At 62.9% G+C, this 15,537-nt stretch overlaps 3 protein-coding genes across 7 annotated transcripts; 2 read left to right on the top strand and 1 right to left on the bottom strand.

Moving 5' to 3' along the window:
• Positions 1-508: 508 nt before the first annotated feature.
• On the top strand, positions 509-6,339 carry Cracr2b (calcium release activated channel regulator 2B). 5 transcript variants are annotated; one of them, XM_076847821.2, is made up of 10 exons: positions 509-723; positions 3,023-3,213; positions 3,287-3,398; positions 3,800-3,992; positions 4,389-4,535; positions 4,631-4,724; positions 4,963-5,055; positions 5,221-5,387; positions 5,552-5,623; positions 5,900-6,339. In XM_076847821.2, exons 2-10 carry the CDS (start codon positions 3,052-3,054, stop codon positions 6,081-6,083), a joined length of 1,224 nt encoding a protein of 407 aa, XP_076703936.1. In that variant the 5' UTR covers positions 509-723; positions 3,023-3,051; the 3' UTR covers positions 6,084-6,339. The 5 variants fall into 5 exon arrangements, with proteins under 5 accessions (XP_076703936.1, XP_076703939.1, XP_076703935.1 ...); XM_076847820.2 differs by lacking the exon at positions 509-723 and adding an exon at positions 749-1,121; XM_076847822.2 differs by lacking the exon at positions 509-723 and adding an exon at positions 1,511-2,280.
• Positions 6,340-7,079: 740 nt separating this feature from the next.
• Positions 7,080-11,306, top strand: Cd151 (CD151 molecule (Raph blood group)). Its single transcript, XM_076847825.1, has 9 exons — positions 7,080-7,184; positions 8,181-8,242; positions 8,868-8,958; positions 9,087-9,278; positions 9,576-9,650; positions 9,980-10,084; positions 10,167-10,325; positions 10,445-10,531; positions 10,616-11,306. Exons 3-9 carry the CDS (start codon positions 8,875-8,877, stop codon positions 10,673-10,675), a joined length of 762 nt encoding a protein of 253 aa, XP_076703940.1. The 5' UTR covers positions 7,080-7,184; positions 8,181-8,242; positions 8,868-8,874; the 3' UTR covers positions 10,676-11,306.
• Positions 11,307-12,402: 1,096 nt separating this feature from the next.
• Positions 12,403-14,947, bottom strand: Polr2l (RNA polymerase II, I and III subunit L). The gene is made up of 2 exons (XM_076847817.1): positions 14,633-14,947; positions 12,403-12,659 (listed from the first exon to the last, which is right to left on the bottom strand). Exons 1-2 carry the CDS (start codon positions 14,725-14,727, stop codon positions 12,551-12,553), a joined length of 204 nt encoding a protein of 67 aa, XP_076703932.1. The 5' UTR covers positions 14,728-14,947; the 3' UTR covers positions 12,403-12,550.
• Between the last annotated feature and the right edge of the window lie 590 nt (positions 14,948-15,537).

Genomic DNA, 15,537 nt, shown 5'->3' with positions numbered 1-15,537 from the left:
ACTTTTTTATTTATTTTTCAGTTTTCGGTGGACACAACATCTTTATTTTATTTTTATGTGGTGCTGAGGATTGAACCCAGCGCCCTGCGCATGCCAGGAGAGCACGTTACCGCTTGAGCCACATCCCCAGCCCCTCCCTTGGCCACTCTTGCTTGGGGCCATGGTGGACAGAGCCAGCTTCCACCTAGTTGACCAGTGTCTCTACACAGGATGACTGGCCTTCCAGGCTCACACTGTTGGACCTGACATTTGGGGCCTGCCAGCTGGGCCTGGGACCTTCTCTTACACTTTGTTGAGGACCCATATATATGCCCCCCACTTTGCCCTGAGACCTCCTGGCATGGCTTTCCAAGGGCCAAAGGACATATTTGGGGCCAAGATCCTTGCTGAATTAAAATGTTATAGAGTTGGACAGCTTAATAGCAGAGCACTGGCCTGGCATGCACCACAGCCTGGATTCCATCCATGCACTGGGGGGGGGGGGGGGGGATGTTTACAAAAGGAGTCACCTGCCCTTCAGCTCCAGAGTGACAACAGGGCTGTTGCAGGAGGTAAAGCTCCTGGAGCTGAGGGCTGGGGACCTGGGAATGTTGGCCCCTGCTCCACCTTGGGCATCTGGCCCCCAGGCATCACAAGCTTTGCTGGCCAGATGCACGGTCCCTCTTGTCTCCGTTCCTCTGTCTCCTGCCAGTATCTAGGAGGGACCTGGAATACTGAGGCACGGTAAGGTCCTAGCTGAAGGTGGCTTTGTCCTTGAAGGCGGTTTCCTGAAGTGATCCTTATCCAGAGGGAGCAGTTTAGGGCACAGAAGCCCCTGAAGAGAGGGTGCTGGGGTGGAGCCTAACTCCGCTGACTGTGAGCCTAGTTCTAGCTCAGGGCCTGCCTGCCCCTCCCAGTAGGCGTGGGTCAGTTGTGGTGGCAGCCCCCAGCCAACAATAACGGTGGTGGGACCTGGGCAGCAGGACTGGGTGAGCCGGCCGGGCAGGTCCCTGGTCTGTGTGCCAGGGGCCACCCCCTCTTGGTCTTCAGGTAGTGCCCTATAGGCCCAGCCCGTTGTTCCACTTGAGAAGCAGAGGCCACAGGGCCCCCAGCACTGTGTGACAACCAGGCCAGCCCTCCAGGTGGGTGCAGAGTCCAGGCTGGGGCTAGGAGGACCCTTAGGAAGTGCACAGGATTTCTTCCAGGCAGGAGCGCTGTGCTCCGCTCTTCCCCAGGGGGACCCTGGTCAGGGCTGTGCCCCAGAAGGAGTGCTGGGGGTGGGTGGCCGCTGATGTGACCTCTCTGCTCTACCTTCACTCCCTTCACAGGGTGCTTAGTGCTCCGTTAAATGTCATTTTCTAGTATTATATGTTCATTGTTTTAAAATTTGAAAAACCTAAATTGGGACTGCATTAGAGATAGCCTCTGAAAGAATTTGGTCCACTTCCTGCCGGCTTTTTCCTACACACTTTTTGGCGCCTTAAGTCTGGATCCTCGGGGTTGAAAGGTTGGTGTCTGCACTCCGGCAACCTTGACCCTGCTCCTGAAGGGTCCCCAGCTGTGCCCGTGGTTCTGCCTGGACAGCCGCTCAGGCTGCCCGGGATCTCTGGCCGCCAGGGCAGCAGGAGAGGCGGGAACACAGCGACAGCAGCCGGCGACAGCTCCGCCCGGGCCGGCCCACCTGGGGTCTCCGGGCGTGCGAGGCTGCAAGGCCAGCGCCCCCGGCGGGGTCGGGGTCCCAGCAGGGGCGGGGCCCGCCGCGCGTTTCCGGGAGGAGCGGCCCGCGCGCGGCAGGTGCGGCGGCGCAGCTCCCAGGTAGGCGCTCCCGGTCCCGAGACCCGGCTCCCACCGCCGCGCCCTCGCGGCTGTCCTGGGTCTCAATTCACGACCGCCGTGGCGGGCGCCGACCAGCGCTCCCAGTCGGGGGACGTCCGTGGCCCTCCCGGCGCGCGGCGCAGGGACAGGGCCGCATCGGCCCCCAGGGGTGCGGGCTGTGCGGGCGGCTCTCCGGCCCCACCCGCTGGCCCTACCTCCTGCTTCTCTCTGGCCCGGCCTGGCCCGGCCACAGCGCCGCTTCCGGCTGGGATGGACCTCAAGTCGGTGCAGCCCAAGAGCCGGGTGAGGCCTTGGCGCTGCCTGGGGGACATGACCCGGATCCTGCCTGTCCCCTCCCCTCGCCTGGCGCTTTCTCCGACCTGCTGTCTTTGGAGATCGCCCCTCTTCTCAGGGACACCGGCCCTGGGTGGGGCGAAGGTGACAGGCTTGGGCTGAGGGGACACTAACCCCCAGCTAGAGTCCCAGGTGGGGCAGGTGTCTCTGGCCGGGCTGTAGCTTTGAGAAATCCGGGGAGGAGGCTGTGAAAACGACAGGTGGCTCTGGTTAAGGGTGGAGCTCTCTGGGAGGTGGAAGGGAGGCCCCGAGGGGTTCCCAGACTCGGAGAGCAGGGGAAGGGTACTAGTGCCGTAGGAGGGGTGATTAGCCAGAATCGGTGTTGCTGACTCGGGCTGTGGAGCACGGGTGCCCAAGGCTGGGAGCTTACCATTGTGCCCCATGGGGACTGGTCATCCATGGGAGGGACCAGTGGGCAGGGAGGGAGGAGTTACCTGGCCTGCCAGCTGTCAGGAGGCCAGGGCACCACAGGCCAGGTCTGGGGCCAAGAATTTAGCTAGGATTGGCCCAGTCCTCCAACTCCAGCATGAAGTGGGCTCCTCCTTCACTGGACCTCTTTCTCCTCTGGCTGTCAGGAGTTCATTGGCCTCCTCATAAGGTCCCCTACAGCTAGCCCCTGGAACTGAGCCTCTTTCCTCTCGCACTAGTTCCCTCTGGGCATACCTTTCCTTGTGTTCCAAGGAATACCTGGTTCTGTGCAGCCTGCTTCGTCCCCAGGTCTGCATCACTCCACCCAGGGGCACCCCAGGCTTGCAGCCTCCCTTATAAACACCAGCCCTCCCTTGGTGCCCTAGGCTCCCTCTCTGGCAGAGCCCTCAGGGCACGTGTGGCCCACCCCATGTCCCCCCATGTCTTCTTTCTCTTGGTTTCTCAGCACCCAACAGAGGCAAGGTTCCTGTTTTTATGGCTACTGGCAAGCCAGGGGCTGGGGAATCCCAGGAGGAGGAGGAGGAGGAGGAGGGGGCCTCCACTGGACAGCAGGCTGCCATGCTGCAGCAGGCCCAGGAGCTCTTCTTGTTATGTGACAAGGAAGCCAAAGGCTTCATCACCCGGCAGGACCTGCAGGTGAGCACCAGTCACAAGAAGCTTCTGGGCCCAGGGCTGACCTTGGTCACTCACCCTGCCCTTTCTCTGCCAGGGCCTGCAGAGTGACCTACTCCTCACACCTGAGCAGCTGGAGGCTGTGTTTGAAAGTCTGGACCAGGCCCACACTGGCTTCCTCACTGCCAGGGAGTTTAGCTTAGGCTTGGGTGAGCTGGGCCTTCCCCTCCCCCAGCACCAGAGGTCCTGGTCTGGCTCATGTGGGACTCTGGGCTGTATCTACACTCCCTGTAGATCCAGGGCACTCCCTGTAGATCCAGGGCACTCACTGTATCTACACTCAAGTGCCTGGGACCTCCACCCCCCCCAGATAGTAGTATATGACACTGATCTTTCTGCTCACAACCCCTTTCTGTCTCCTGCCAAACCCAGGTGGAGCTGGGAGCCTGGCTGTCACCTCCCATTCCCAGGCCAACAGGACTAGAATAAGGAACAAAAACAGGAAACTGGGCCCTGAGAGAGGACAGGATATGGCTGGGGGTGGGGGTGAGCAGGGGAGGGCCAGGGTGGTAACCCACAGTCCCGTAATCTCTCCCTCCCATGTCTGCAGGGAAGTTTGTGGGGGTGGAGTTGGCTCAGGGCATGCAACCCTCCCGGACTACTGAGGAAACCTTTGAATCGGGCTGGTCAGATGTGCAGGGCACCAGGGGTTCTCTGGAGGAGGAGGAGCAGGAGGAACAGGAGGAGCAGGAGCAATTTTGCACTGCACTGGAGCAGCTGGGAGTGGCCCGGGTCTTGGGCAAGTGAGTGGATGCTAGCTTTGCTCCCGGTTCCTGCTTCTACTCTCTCTGGCTGCATGCTCTGTCCACGCTGCATGCTCTGTCCACGGTGACCACCTTTCTGTTCCCACGCAGAGTCCCTGGGCCTGATCAGGCCCAGCCATCTGTCAGCCCGCCAGGCGTGATTTCCCGCAGAATTTGCATTCCAGGACAAAGCAGTCTCAGCTTCGGGAGGGGAGGCACTGGGCATGTGGCATGCTGGGCTGTCCACATACGGTGACACTTCAGGGTCCCAGCCACAGAACCCGGGCAGGATGAGAGCACTGAACCCTGAATGGAATGCGTTGCAGGGGTCAAACTCCCGGGCTGCGGGGGTCTCCGGGGATCTCCTGGGTCTCAGTCTGCACCTGCCTGATTCAGGCAGCCGGCTGTGAGGGCACTGTGGGCCCAGCTGCAGCGTGAGAGACCAGAGCTGCTGGGTTCTTTCGAGGAAGTTCTGAGGCGAGCATCGGCCTGCCTAGAAGAGGCAGCCAGGGAGCGCGAGGGCCTGGAGCAGGCACTGCGGCGGTGAGAGTGGAGCCCGATGCGGTTCTGGGGCCCCAGTACAGGGGTAGAGGCAGGGCCGGCACGTTCTCAAGGCTGTCTCATCCTCGGCTCCAAAGGCGGGAAGGCGAGCATGAGAGGGAAGTGCGTGGCCTCTATGAGGAGCTGGAGCAGCAACTCCGGGAGCAGCGGCAGCGCCACAGGCAGAGCCAGGTGTGGCGTCCTCTCAGCCTAGCTAGCCTCTCTGGCTCCACCTTCCTCAAACTGGTCCCTCCCCGAGGGTTCCCCTACTGCGGGTACAGGCTGCCCCAGCGCCGGGTGCCCTGTTCCTCCTCTCCCGGCGGCCCCACCAGCCTTCACCCTTCCATGGCCCACCCTGGCCCCATCCCACCCCTCCGCTGCCTCTTCTTCGAGGCCAGAGAAAAGGCTTAGATGCCCCGGTGTGTTCCAGAACCTACCCCTGGAGGAGCGAAGGGGGCATCTGGAGCTGGAGCTGCAGAGCCGCGAGCAGGAGCTGGAGAGTGCTGGCTTGCGGCAGCTGGAGGTAAGTAGTTGAACCCCAAATCAAACCTCATCCCACAGTCTCCCCTGCAGTCCCAGTTTCCTCAAGGGTGCTCTTGTGTCTCAGTGCTGCCAACCCTAGAGATGTTGGGGGTGAGGGGCAAGTGAGGCATCTGGGGGCCTTCACCAGCCCACACCATTTCCCCAGCTGGAACGGCAGCTACAGGCCCGAGCTGCAGAGCAGCTGGAGGCGCAGGCCCAGAACACCCAGCTACGGCAGGCTTGTGAGGCACTGCATGCACAGCTGGAGGGGGTGCAGGAGCAGCTGCACAGACTGGAGGGTGATGCTCGGGGCCGCCAGGAGCAGACACAACGGTACAGGGCTGGTTGGTTGGGGCCTTGGCTTGCTAGGCTCAGGTTGGGCCACTTATATCCCCATGCCAAGATCTAGTGCTGCCCCCAGGGTCTGGGGAGTAGGGGTGGAGGGAGGGACTTCTGGGAGGGCCCTGCCTGCATGGGTCACCATTTCCTACCCACAGAGACGTGGTTGCAGTCTCCAGGAACATGCAGAAAGAGAAACTCAGCCTCCTACGGCAACTAGAGCTGCTCAGGTGCAGTCGGGCCTAGGCCAGTGGTAGGAAAAGGGCTCAATAGAGCTTCGGAGGGGTATCCAAGCTCCCAAATATTCTTGGCCTCCACCTCATCCCACTGGGAGGAGTCCCTCCTCCTCACGTCTACTCTCCCTCCCTCCAGCATCCCTACGTCCCACCAGGCACCTCTCTTCTGGTTTGAGGGGAGCCAGAACCCACATTCCCACCTTGGGTTGCTCCCTCCTTAAGGTCTTAGATTGCTTAGGGTTCTCAGCTCTCCCACTTCCCCTTCTCTAGGGAGCTGAATACACGGCTTCGAGACCTCCGAGATGAGAGAGAGACCTGTGAGGCCAGGCTGCTCAGAAGCAGCCACAAGAAGGCTCTGGCCACAGCCCACTTGCCTGGGCCCACCTGCTGCTGCTGTTGCAGCTGGGCTAGGCCCCCCAGACGTGGGTCTGGCCACCTTCCCAGTGCCCGATAACCAGCTCCAAGTGACTCCCCTGGGCATTACCTGGAGGAGCTGCCCCTTGAAGGCTACTTGTCCTGGGAGGAGGGCTACCATTCAGGGTGTGGGCTCTAGCCCACAAAGACATGCAGGAACTAACCTGTGGGTGGCAAAGGTCTCAAGGGACTCATGTGCCCCTGCCAGGTGTGCCCTTGCCAATACTTATCCTGGTCCCTTGACTATCCAGCACGGGAAAAACAAATAAAACAAACAAAAACTGCTATAACATCCACTGCGTGTGTTCTTCTTGGTTTTCTGTGTCTCGGAGATGCAGCATATGTGTGCTTCACAATGAGGCGTCCTTGGCACACCACGACATGTGAGAGGTACACACAAGACACATGACCCTGCTCTTTTGGGGCTGTGGGTCCCTGAGTGCTTGAATTGTCCTTGGCCATGCTTCAAGCCCCTTTTGGTTTCTTTTCGAGAGAGAGAGAGAGAGAGAGAGAGAGAGAGAGAGAGACAGAATTTTAATATTTCTTAGTTTTCGGCGGTCACAACATCTTTGTATGTGGTGCTGAGGCTGGAACCCGGGGAAGGTGCTACCGCTTGAGCCACATCCCCAGCCCTGAGCAACCCCCTTTTCACCAGGGAGCTGAGTGGCTTCCCACCAGCCCAGCTGGTCTGCCAGGTCATGGGCCCACTCCGCTAGAACCTCCGGGCTGGGCCAGCATCTGTAAAACCGAGTGGTTACGGAGAGAGAAATGGGGGTTGGGCCTGAGGATTCCAGGGCCTGGGGACTCCAGGGCCTGGGGACTCGGGTCCTCCTCCAGCGGGGAGTCTGGCGGGCCGCCCCCACCTCCCGCCTCTCGCCCCTCGCCCAGCTCCTCTCTCGGGGTCGGGCTGGTCAAGGCTCTGAGTGTCCGGGAGCCGCAGCTCACCGGGCCCGCCCCCGAGGCCCGGTCAGCACCGCCGCCTCCCGCCCTCCGAAACGCGTCCGGACCTGCGCGGCGTCGGCCGGCTGTGGGCGTGGCCGCGGGCGGGGCGGGGCCTGGCCGGCCTGCGGCCGCGCATTCTCGCACCGGGAGCCACCGCCCCCGCAGCCGCCGCCCGGGCCCGGACCCTGTCGCGTGGTCGGTGAGTGTGCGGCGGAGCCGGCCCGCCCGAGCGGGGCCCAGGGCGCCCAGGTCCTTCGTGCTTCTGTGCCGGAGGCCGCCGCTGGCGCCCGGGGGGCCGCGTCCGCCGGACACCTACGCAGCCGGTTCACGGGCCCCTTCCGGAGGGAGGTCGCTGGCGTGCGCCGGGCGGGAAGGGCGCTGGGCGAGGGAGGGCGCCTCCGGGGTTCTAGGACAGGCACGGCAGTCCCGGTGTGCAAGGACACAAAATGTGCAGCCCGAACGCCCTACTCCTCGCCCCTGGACCGCGGTCTCCTCCCCTCGGCTCGCCCACCGCCCGGCGCAAGTGGGCGGGGCCAGTGGTCGCGCCCGGGCGGGGGCCTTGACGGCGGCGACTTCTTCGCCGCGACGCGAGGATTCTCCCTGGTCGGCTGGGGCCGAGTCCCGGCTCCCCGAGTGTGGCGGGACGACGAGGGCCGGTGGAAGTCCAAGGCCGGGTGTAGAGCAGCCCTGGGCAGGCCGCAGGAATGTCTGCCCGGAATCAGCCGCCCCAGGAAGCAGGGGTCCCCAGAGCCTGGCCCAGGGCTTGCCCGGCTGCTGGGGTTGTTTATACCATGTGTTTGGGCCCCAGCTCAGTGGTGCTTTGTGTCACCGTCCCACAGCTCGGAGGTGGAAGTCTGTTGACACCCCCGCCAAACCCAGGGGTGGAGATCGGTGGCTCTCTCCGTCCGCAGCTGCTGCCTGGTGGGGGAGGGGCAGTGACCGGTATGGAGCTAAGGCCCAGGGTGGGGCACCTGGAGACCTGAAGTTCCTCTCAGGACCAGACTGCCCAGAAATGTCCTCTGCCCTCACATCCCACCCCGCCCCTTCCCAGACCAAAATACTGGGCCTGATTGCTCCTCCCTCTGCCTCTTGAGTAGGTCTGACCCACTGTCTGAGCCACCAGGAAAGAGTTTGGGCAGGATCCGGCAGGGAGGGCAAACCTGTGACCTGTGACTCGTTCTCTGCTCCTCTCTAGCTCAGGGTCCTGGGGAACTTCTGTACACCTGTCCTGTAGAGGAGTCATTCCCAGACAGCCTGGTGAGTGCTGGGCGGGGCAGAGACTGCAGGTAGTGTCTGGAAATTTGGCAGTGGTGCCCAGCTGCTGTCTAAACCCCAGGCTCTCCCTGTGCAGATACTGGTGTGAGCAGGGCAGGTGTGCCTGGGGCCTCTAGGGAGGAACATGGCCACTTCTCTGTTCCTTCATTCTCCCTATCCTGGTGGGAGCAGAGGCTGTGCAGAGCACCTCTGTTAGGGCTGAGCTCCCGGATCCTTTACTGCCTCTGGGGACTTATCTCTAAGTGTTAGGTTCCTGCCAGTCAGTCTGTGACGTGGAGCCCGGGAATGCTGGGGGAGGGGTCAGCTGGGGCCTCCTCCCCTGGCTGCCAGCAGGGGTGAGTCAGTGAGTGATGGGTTGGGTTTCTCTGCCGCCCATGGGGTCTGCCTGGCTGCTTGGGGGTCAAGTCTCCTGAGCCTGTGATCCAGGAAGTGATTCATGCCCTGGTTGCAGGGAGGCCTTCCCAGGCCTCCCAGGACAGGTGGCTGGATCAGCCTCAGCTGGGCCTGTGCATCTCAGTGCCTTCTCCCTCATCCCCACTGGCGTTTGGCCACCCTCCTAGTCAGGGCCTGATGCTGCAGGCCCTCTGACCCCTTCATGCCTCCCCAGCCCCAAGATGGGCGAATTCAACGAGAAGAAGGCGACATGTGGCACCGTCTGCCTCAAGTACCTGCTGTTCACCTACAACTGCTGCTTCTGGGTGAGTTGGGTGCCGTGCTGCCCACCCAGCACTCCCTGGGCCTTGAAGGCACCTGAGCCTTGGCCTAGGGGCTCAACTGGGGCTCTCAGACTTGGACTAGGTGTGGTGACTGGTGCACATGCCTACAGCTGGCTGGACTGGCTGTCATGGCAGTGGGCATCTGGACGCTGGCCCTCAAGAGTGACTACATCAGCCTACTGGCCTCAAGCACCTACCTGGCTACTGCCTACATCCTGGTGGTGGCTGGTGTTGTCGTCATGGTGACCGGTATCCTGGGCTGCTGTGCCACCTTCAAGGAGCGACGGAACTTGCTGCGCCTGGTCAGCGGGGCATGGCAGCATTCTGGTCGGGTGGTGGGCACAGGGTCCTGGCCAGGGGCTCCTCTCTATAGTCTCCTGGGACCGTCTTTGGGGCCCTGATGGTTTAGTGTCACTGTAGGCTGGCCCTGCTGTGCTGGCAGGGGGCCACAGCCCCCACCCCCAGCTAGACTGAGACACCAGCTCCACCAGGAATGCTGGGGAGCCTGGTGCCTGGCCCACACCTACTGCTTGGAGCTGGTAGGTGCTCTGCTCTGTGGTGCCTGGTGCTGAGCCCCTCACTGGGTCCCTGCCCCCCAGTACTTCATCCTGCTCCTCCTCATCTTTCTGCTGGAGATCATTGCTGGTGTCCTGGCCTACGTCTACTACCAGCAGGTGAGAGGGGCTTGGATAGGCCTTGGGAGACATGTCTCATCTCTACCTCTGCTACTCCAGCACTGACCAACTTGCCATTGGGTCCTGGAGGCAGGGTTTAGGTTTTTAGGGAAGGGTGGCCACAGGGGCAGGTGACCTGCCTGCAGTGCCCAAGGTGACCAGGTATCTGGAGATTCCCTTCTACCCATGATCCCCTGGTGACCCTCCCAGTTCCTCCAACCAGCTGCTGTGAGACCCTAATGCTTCCCTTGCACCCTGGGGCCTTTGTCCAGTCCTGGGCTCTCTCAGCTCTCTACCTTTGAGGTCTTAACTGACACTCCCTCCCTCAGCTGAACACAGAACTCAAGGAGAATCTGAAGGACACCATGACCAAGCAGTACCACCAGCCAGGCCATGAGGGTGTGACCAGTGCTGTGGATAAGCTGCAGCAGGAGGTGGGTATTGCCTGCAGGGGATATGCCTGTGCCCCTGGGGCTGTCCCTGGCAGGCCCCCGGGCTCAGCTCTTCTTGCTGTAGTTTCACTGCTGCGGCAGCAACAACTCCCAGGACTGGCGTGACAGCGAGTGGATCCGCTCGGGTGAGGCTGGTGGCCGTGTGGTCCCCGACAGCTGCTGCAAGACAGTGGTACCTGGCTGTGGGCAGCGGGATCACGCCTCCAACATCTACAAGGTGGAGGTGGGTCACTGTGAGCAAGGGGCTGGCCTGGTGCAGGGTGGTGGGGTTGTTGGGCCACACCTAGGACACGCCTGTGGGGAGCTAACAGGGCTCACCTTGAGCACCCCCCACTCTGACAGGGTGGCTGCATCACCAAACTGGAAACCTTCATCCAAGAGCACCTGAGGGTCATTGGGGCCGTGGGCATCGGCATCGCTTGTGTGCAGGTTTGGGCATAAGGGCGACTATGGGGAGCTGGGGGAGGGCTGCTAGCCTGAGGTGCTGTCTCATGCCTGCCTGACCATCTGCAGGTCTTTGGCATGGTCTTCACGTGCTGCTTATACAGGAGCCTCAAGTTGGAGCACTACTGACCACCAGGGTTTGGCCTGGCCACTCACCTCCTGCTGCATCCCACCTAACTACTGAGCTGACTACTGAAGGCCAGGACAGAGCCCATCTTCATGTCTGTGCCCTGCATGCCACCACCATCACCTCTGCTGACCCCACCCTGGGGGTGGCTTCAAGTGCCTTTTTCCTGAGGCCTGGGGCAGGGTCCCTCCCCCAGCATAGGGAAGATATGGTTAGTCTACTGTGTGGGGCTTGGGGCCCAGGCCTGGCAGGTAGGAAGAGACCTAGGTTCTGGTAAGAGTTCCCCCTCCTTGATGCCTGGGTAAGTCTGGGAAGAACCCAGGCCCATCTTCTACACAATGGACCATCAGAGGCAGGTGGTAGGGGCCCTGCTAAAGGTGTCAAGAGGTACAGGGGCTGCAGGGCAGGACCAGGAGCCCTTTGTGCTGCCCTGAGAGCTGTAAGGCCCAATCAGCCAAAGCCTGGCTTAACTCTTGCCACTGCTCTTCAACATCGCGTTCACAAAGTATGCTGCATCCCAGTTAGAACGTCCCTGCGAGAGTAGGGTATTACTGGTTTTATCCACTGCTGTATCCCAAATGCCTATAACTATTCCTGCCACATAATAGGTGCTCAATAAATGTTTGTTGAACAGCTGGGTCAGCTTACTGTTAGAGCACTGAGAACAGGATTATCCTGTCACTTATGTCCACAACTACCTGCTGTGTCCAGAGGGCAGCAGCCAAGAGCCTTATACCCAGGGTCCAGGGTGGCCAGTGTGTTCCTGGTTCACTGGTAGGAACCCCTTCAGGAGGAAACGGAAGCAGACCTGTGTGGCCTGAGTCTTGCCTTCTGGCCACTTGGGGGAGCATGGAGGTAGAGGCTAAGGATCAAGTCAGGCCTACTGGGATCAGAGGGCAGGAGAGGCCCAGGTCTGACAGAATGTAGGGGGATGCTCCTCCACTATTGGGGCCACCCTAGCTCCTGTCCCTAAGGTCCCCAGAGGACCTCATGTCAGATGTCTGGGCAGCTAATGACTGGCCCAGACGGAGACGCTTAAAGAGCTGCTTCCCATACCTCTGCAATCACATACCCTTAGTCCAGACTGGCTGAGGCATCTACCTCTCTTAGCTGCAGCCTGGACTGACGACCAGAAGCCCCTGGAGCACCAAGTGCCAACACCTGGGTGCTGGGAACCTCCTCAGAGCCCCCCAGCCCAGCTGTGGACGTTGGGTGCTGTCCCTCCCCTGGCTTTTGGTGGAGCCTGAGAAATTCTGGAGCAGAACCTCAGGTGCGGGCAGCACAGGGCCAGGCAGCCATGACTGTAGCAGACACTGTCTAGGTTGGTTGACAATAAAACACCCCCTCCCACAGGCCAGAAAACCTGGTTCTTGAGATTCTGGGAGAAGGTGATAGGGTCTCTGTGCCTGGAATGTCAGGGTGGAACACCAGGACCCCAAGCTCTCTTGGGTGTCAGGCTATTGGAAGCTCTCCCTCTTCCTGGGCATCAAGGACAGAATCCACCCCACCCACCTGGAACAGGAAGGAGGAGACACACCAGGTGGGTGACTATTGGAAGGCTTGTGGATCTCACTTGCCTAGTGGTCAAAGGGGCCAGGGCCCAGCCAGCCAAGGGCTCTGCCTACTGTAGGCCCTGCTGCAGTGTAAGAGGGTGGGCTGAGTCTTCACACAGGCAGGAGACATGACAAAGGAACCTCCCCAAGCCAGGCCAATCAGCAGGACACCTGGGTAATTCTCAAGACCTTTACTGAACTTTCTTTCCAGCATGGGGGGCATGTGGCTAAGGCCACGCATTGTTGCCACCCACAGACACCTCAGCCTGATGAACTTGGCGTGACACTGTCCATATCAGTAGAGCAGGAAAGCGGCTCCAGTGGCTACTTCTCCAGTGGTGCGTAGTTGAGCAACTTCTCAATCAGGTCCACGTGTGCCAGCAGCATTCGGCGGCAACAGTAGCGCTTCAGGCCCAGGGCATCCAGGGCGTCCCTGTGCCAAGGGGAGGAGCAGTGAGACTGTGGTCCCCACAGGTCTGGAGCCACAGCCAACCTCTCTGGGCACTGGTGCCTGCTCATTTTACTCTCCTGCTAAACAAGGTGGACAGCTCCACCTGGACTGGAGCTGAGGCCCTGCAGCAGGATCCCAGTGGGCCTCTTCTCCCACCTACTCACTCAGAGGTCACACCCACCCCACCTTTACCTGCCTTCTGCCTGTTTCTAAAGCTGGTACCCAGGACTGAGGCAGCTCCTGGGGCTTCTGAACAGCTGGAGGGGAGCTTTGTGGACCAAGGCCCTAACCAAGGTGCCAACTCCTCTCATCTAGCTCAGGCCCCACAGGGCAGGTTCTGCGGAAGACAGAGATGAGTGGCCCTGCAGAGCTCTGCTCATCCTGGCAGGCCTCAGCAGACAGGAAATAAACTGTGGAATTTCTCTCCCCAGCCCTGCTCCCCAAGTAAGAGAGAAACTACCTCCTCAGGAACCTCCCTCTCCCATTTCACAGCCCAATTACAAGTCTCAGTTTCCCCAGGACTTAGTCATTCTCAGGCTTTGGAAAACTTCCCACACCACTGGCTTCAATGCACAGAGATGGCAGCTTGGGAAGGGGTAGGCCTCCCGGATATTTCCATGCTGGTCACTCTAGCAAGCTTTTCAGCCTGCACACTGACTCTTGTTTGACATGCAGGCACAGTGAGCCCCAGGGCTTTACAGGAGACTACAAGGTGGCAGGTGGTCAGACTCTGCCTCAAAAGTCAGGGATGGCAGTTAAGTATTCAGGAAAAAAAATCTGTTTTGCATCTTAATGGATCAGCAAGGTTTACAGGACAAGAAGTGGGCTTAACAGAGAAAGGAAGTAGGGAGATCTTTGCTGCAGATGGAAAGTGCTTGTGACCTACAGGGAGATACCTAAAAGTCCCCAAGACACCCACTGCTCACCCTGCAGAGGGCAGTACTCTCCAGAGAGGAGATGGACAGCTGTTCTGAAAGAGCCAGGACCTTGAAATCCTGACAGGAGCTTCCGGTCACACCGCCCCGCCACCCTCTCCCCTCTCTCCGGGTCGCCTGCCACACCGTCTCCCCGGGGTCTTCGCCCCCCTCCCTGGGTCGCCGCCCCCCGCCCCACTCTCCCCGGTCGCCGCCCCCCGCCCCGCTTTCCCCCGGTCGTCGCCCCCCGCCCCGCTCTCCTCAGGGTCGTCGCCCCCCGCCCCGCTCTCCCCGGGTCGTCGCCCCCCGCCCCGCTCTCCCCCGGTCGCCGCCCCCCGCCCCGCTCTCCCCGGGGTCGCCGCCCCCCGCCCCGCTCTCCCCCGGTCGCCGCCCCCCGCCCCGCTCTCCCCGGGGTCGCCGCCCCCCGCCCCGCTCTCCCCCGGTCGTCGCCCCCCGCCCCGCTCTCCCCGGGTCGTCGCCCCCCGCCCCGCTCTCCCCCGGTCGCCGCCCCCCGCCCCGCTCTCCCCGGGGTCGCCGCCCCCCGCCCCGCTTTCCCCCGGTCGCCGCCCCCCGCCCCGCTCTCCCCGGGTCGCCGACCCCGCCCCGCTTTCCCCCGGTCGTCGCCCCCCGCCCCGCTTTCCCCCGGTCGTCGCCCCCCGCCCCGCTCTCCTCAGGGTCGTCGCCCCCCGCCCCGCTCTCCCCCGGGGTCGTCGCCCCCCGCCCCGCTCTCCCCCGGGGTCGTCGCCCCCCGCCCCGCTCTCCCCCGGGGTCGTCGCCCCCCGCCCCGCTCTCCCCCGGTCGTCGCCCCCCGCCCCGCTCTCCCCGGGGTCGTCGCCCCCCGCCCCGCTCTCCTCGGGGTCGTCGCCCCCCGCCCCGCTCTCCCCGGGTCGCCGCCCCCCGCCCTGCTCTCCTCCGGTCGCCGCCCCCCGCCCCGCTCTCCCCGGGTCGCCGCCCCCCGCCCCGCTTTCCCCCGGTCGCCGCCCCCCGCCCCGCTCTCCCCCGGTCGCCGCCCCCCGGGCGCCCCGCCGGCCCGCGCCTCACCCCTCGGTGTACTCGGCCTGCAGCAGTCCCAGGTAGGCCTCCCACTTGTTGCCCACGATCTTGCCGCAGGTGAAGCAGCGCACGGGGATGATCATGGCGGCGGCTGGCGGGCGGGCGGCGCGGCGGTCCTGCAGGTCCCGCCCCGGGCGCGTCCACTGCACGGGGGCCCGCCCCGCCCCGAGCCTTCGCCTGCCCCCACGGCCCTGGCGCTCTCTGCCACCGTCCCCGTCCCAGCTGCGACAGGTTATCCCCGCGCGCCAGCGGCTTCTGGGGCCCGCGCGTCCGAAGCAGTAGCGCGTGGCGTCCCCGCACGCCACAGTGGTACATTCCGGCGCTACGGCGTCCCAGTGCGGCCGTAAAGGCTGCGGCGGCGGCGGTTCGCGTTTCTCGTGCCCGCATGACTGACAGCTGCTCGGCGGGAGCGGCGTCGAGCGGGAGACCGCGCGCTCAGGTACGGCGCCGGCTGCAGGCCGGGTCCCGCGTGCTCGAGCTCACCCGGGAGTGAGAGTCCAGCCCCACGCGTGGGTCACGACCAGTGGCCGGCCCGGACAGGGGTTGCCCGACGGCGCGCGGCCCCGCCGGTCTTCCCTCGGCCCCGCCACGCAGCGTCCTCACTTGGGTCCTGCCGCAGCGCCCCGAGACGCCTGCGGCGGAGTTTGCACGTCCCCCACCCGTGCCGTCGCAGGACCGCCGGCCTCCCGGCGACTGGGTCGGACGGCGGCAGGCAGTTCATCGCCGCACACCCTTCCCTGCCCGGGACGGAGTGGGACGGCGGGCTTGGTGAACGCTGGACGCCCGCGAGCGCCTCTGAGCAGGGGGCGGGGGAAGTGGTCAGGGAGGGCGTCCTGGAGCGGGCGCGCTCTGAGCTGAGCTTCCACACGGCTCAGACCCCGGGGTTGTGGCTG

The sequence above is a fragment of the Callospermophilus lateralis genome, chromosome 2 (assembly GCF_048772815.1).
Source record: "Callospermophilus lateralis isolate mCalLat2 chromosome 2, mCalLat2.hap1, whole genome shotgun sequence".
Taxonomy (NCBI): Eukaryota; Metazoa; Chordata; class Mammalia; order Rodentia; family Sciuridae; genus Callospermophilus; species Callospermophilus lateralis.
The sequence above is the reverse complement of the archived record's forward strand: the minus strand, read 5'-3'. Positions and strand labels throughout refer to the sequence as shown.